The following is a 1,070-nucleotide window of genomic DNA, read 5'->3' as shown; positions in this document are numbered from 1 at the left end:
GCTCCGCGTTCGCGTTCCGGCCCCGCCACTGGTTCCTGTCGGCCCTCGGCATCCGGGACAAGGTGTACTTGTTGGGAAAACAAATCTACGGTATCACAAGTAGGAACGCTTATGAATGGGTTTCCGAGAGCTGCATGGCGGCTCGCCTGTTGATTGAAGCTCATATCTTTCTTTCTAATTGACTGCTCTGAACGCCTTCCAAGCCTGCTAAATTACACCTGCTTCCGTGACTCCATGCCCTTGTTCTGAGTGCCATATCTTTCAACAGGGCTATGATAAACAGGCTTACGTTCAAGCTAATAGCGCCATTTTGGCTCGCTGTTGTCTTTTGGAGGAAGGAGAGGCCTGTCGGGACGTACTGTAGTAAGGTGGTGGAACGGTCACTATACTTGTAACGGCCCCAGCTACTTGACTGTGAGCCGTACTGGCCTGCACTGAGTCCAGTACAGTGCTTCAAATGCTGGAGATGGGGCTATACGCAACACCACTGTAGATCGACAGCGCTGTGCTCCCGGTGTGGGACGAAGGCCCATGGGGAGGGCGGCAGGGATGGAGAGTCCCAATGCCCAACTCACAACAGCGAGATCCCGCTCCGGTGTCCGGTTTGCGGAGGGAGGCACCCGGCCTGGTCGAAAGAATGCTCTGTAAAGTCAAAGGTCCTGGCAAAGGCCAAGGAGGCCTACCAGTTCCGACCGCGGACCTACGAAGCAGTCTCAACTATACACCCCAACACAGGTACCACCACCGCTACTCTCGCCCCACTCAACTTCGATTTTACGAATAGAGAAGATAACGACGACGGCTACCAAGTGGTCAGTAGGAAGAGGCTAAGGGGGAGACCGACATATGCAGCCGCAGCCCAATACCGAGCTGCCCGGGACCCTCAACAGACTAGGATCAGCTTCGAGCCGGATATGGTACGGTTTATTAACCCGCCAGCAACCGCTGCTAGCGACACCAAGCTATATGACCAAGTGTGATGGGCTGAGCCCATGATGGCCTCGGCAACCCTCGGCCGTGATATCATGATAACGTCATCCTGAGGTCAGGCAGTGTCTGTGTGTTCCGGA

General features: G+C 55.0%; 1 protein-coding gene across 1 annotated transcript; it reads left to right on the top strand.

Moving 5' to 3' along the window:
• Positions 1 to 156: 156 nt before the first annotated feature.
• On the top strand, positions 157 to 836 carry N657DRAFT_651754 (uncharacterized protein). Its single transcript, XM_062794224.1, has one exon. The coding sequence runs from the start codon at positions 563 to 565 to the stop codon at positions 782 to 784; it is 222 nt and encodes a 73-aa protein (XP_062641760.1). The 5' UTR covers positions 157 to 562; the 3' UTR covers positions 785 to 836.
• Positions 837 to 1,070: the final 234 nt, after the last annotated feature.

The sequence above is a fragment of the Parathielavia appendiculata genome (assembly GCF_033297405.1).
Source record: "Parathielavia appendiculata strain CBS 731.68 unplaced genomic scaffold N657scaffold_74, whole genome shotgun sequence".
In the NCBI taxonomy this organism is placed as follows: Eukaryota; Fungi; Ascomycota; class Sordariomycetes; order Sordariales; family Chaetomiaceae; genus Parathielavia; species Parathielavia appendiculata.
The sequence above is the reverse complement of the archived record's forward strand: the minus strand, read 5'-3'. Positions and strand labels throughout refer to the sequence as shown.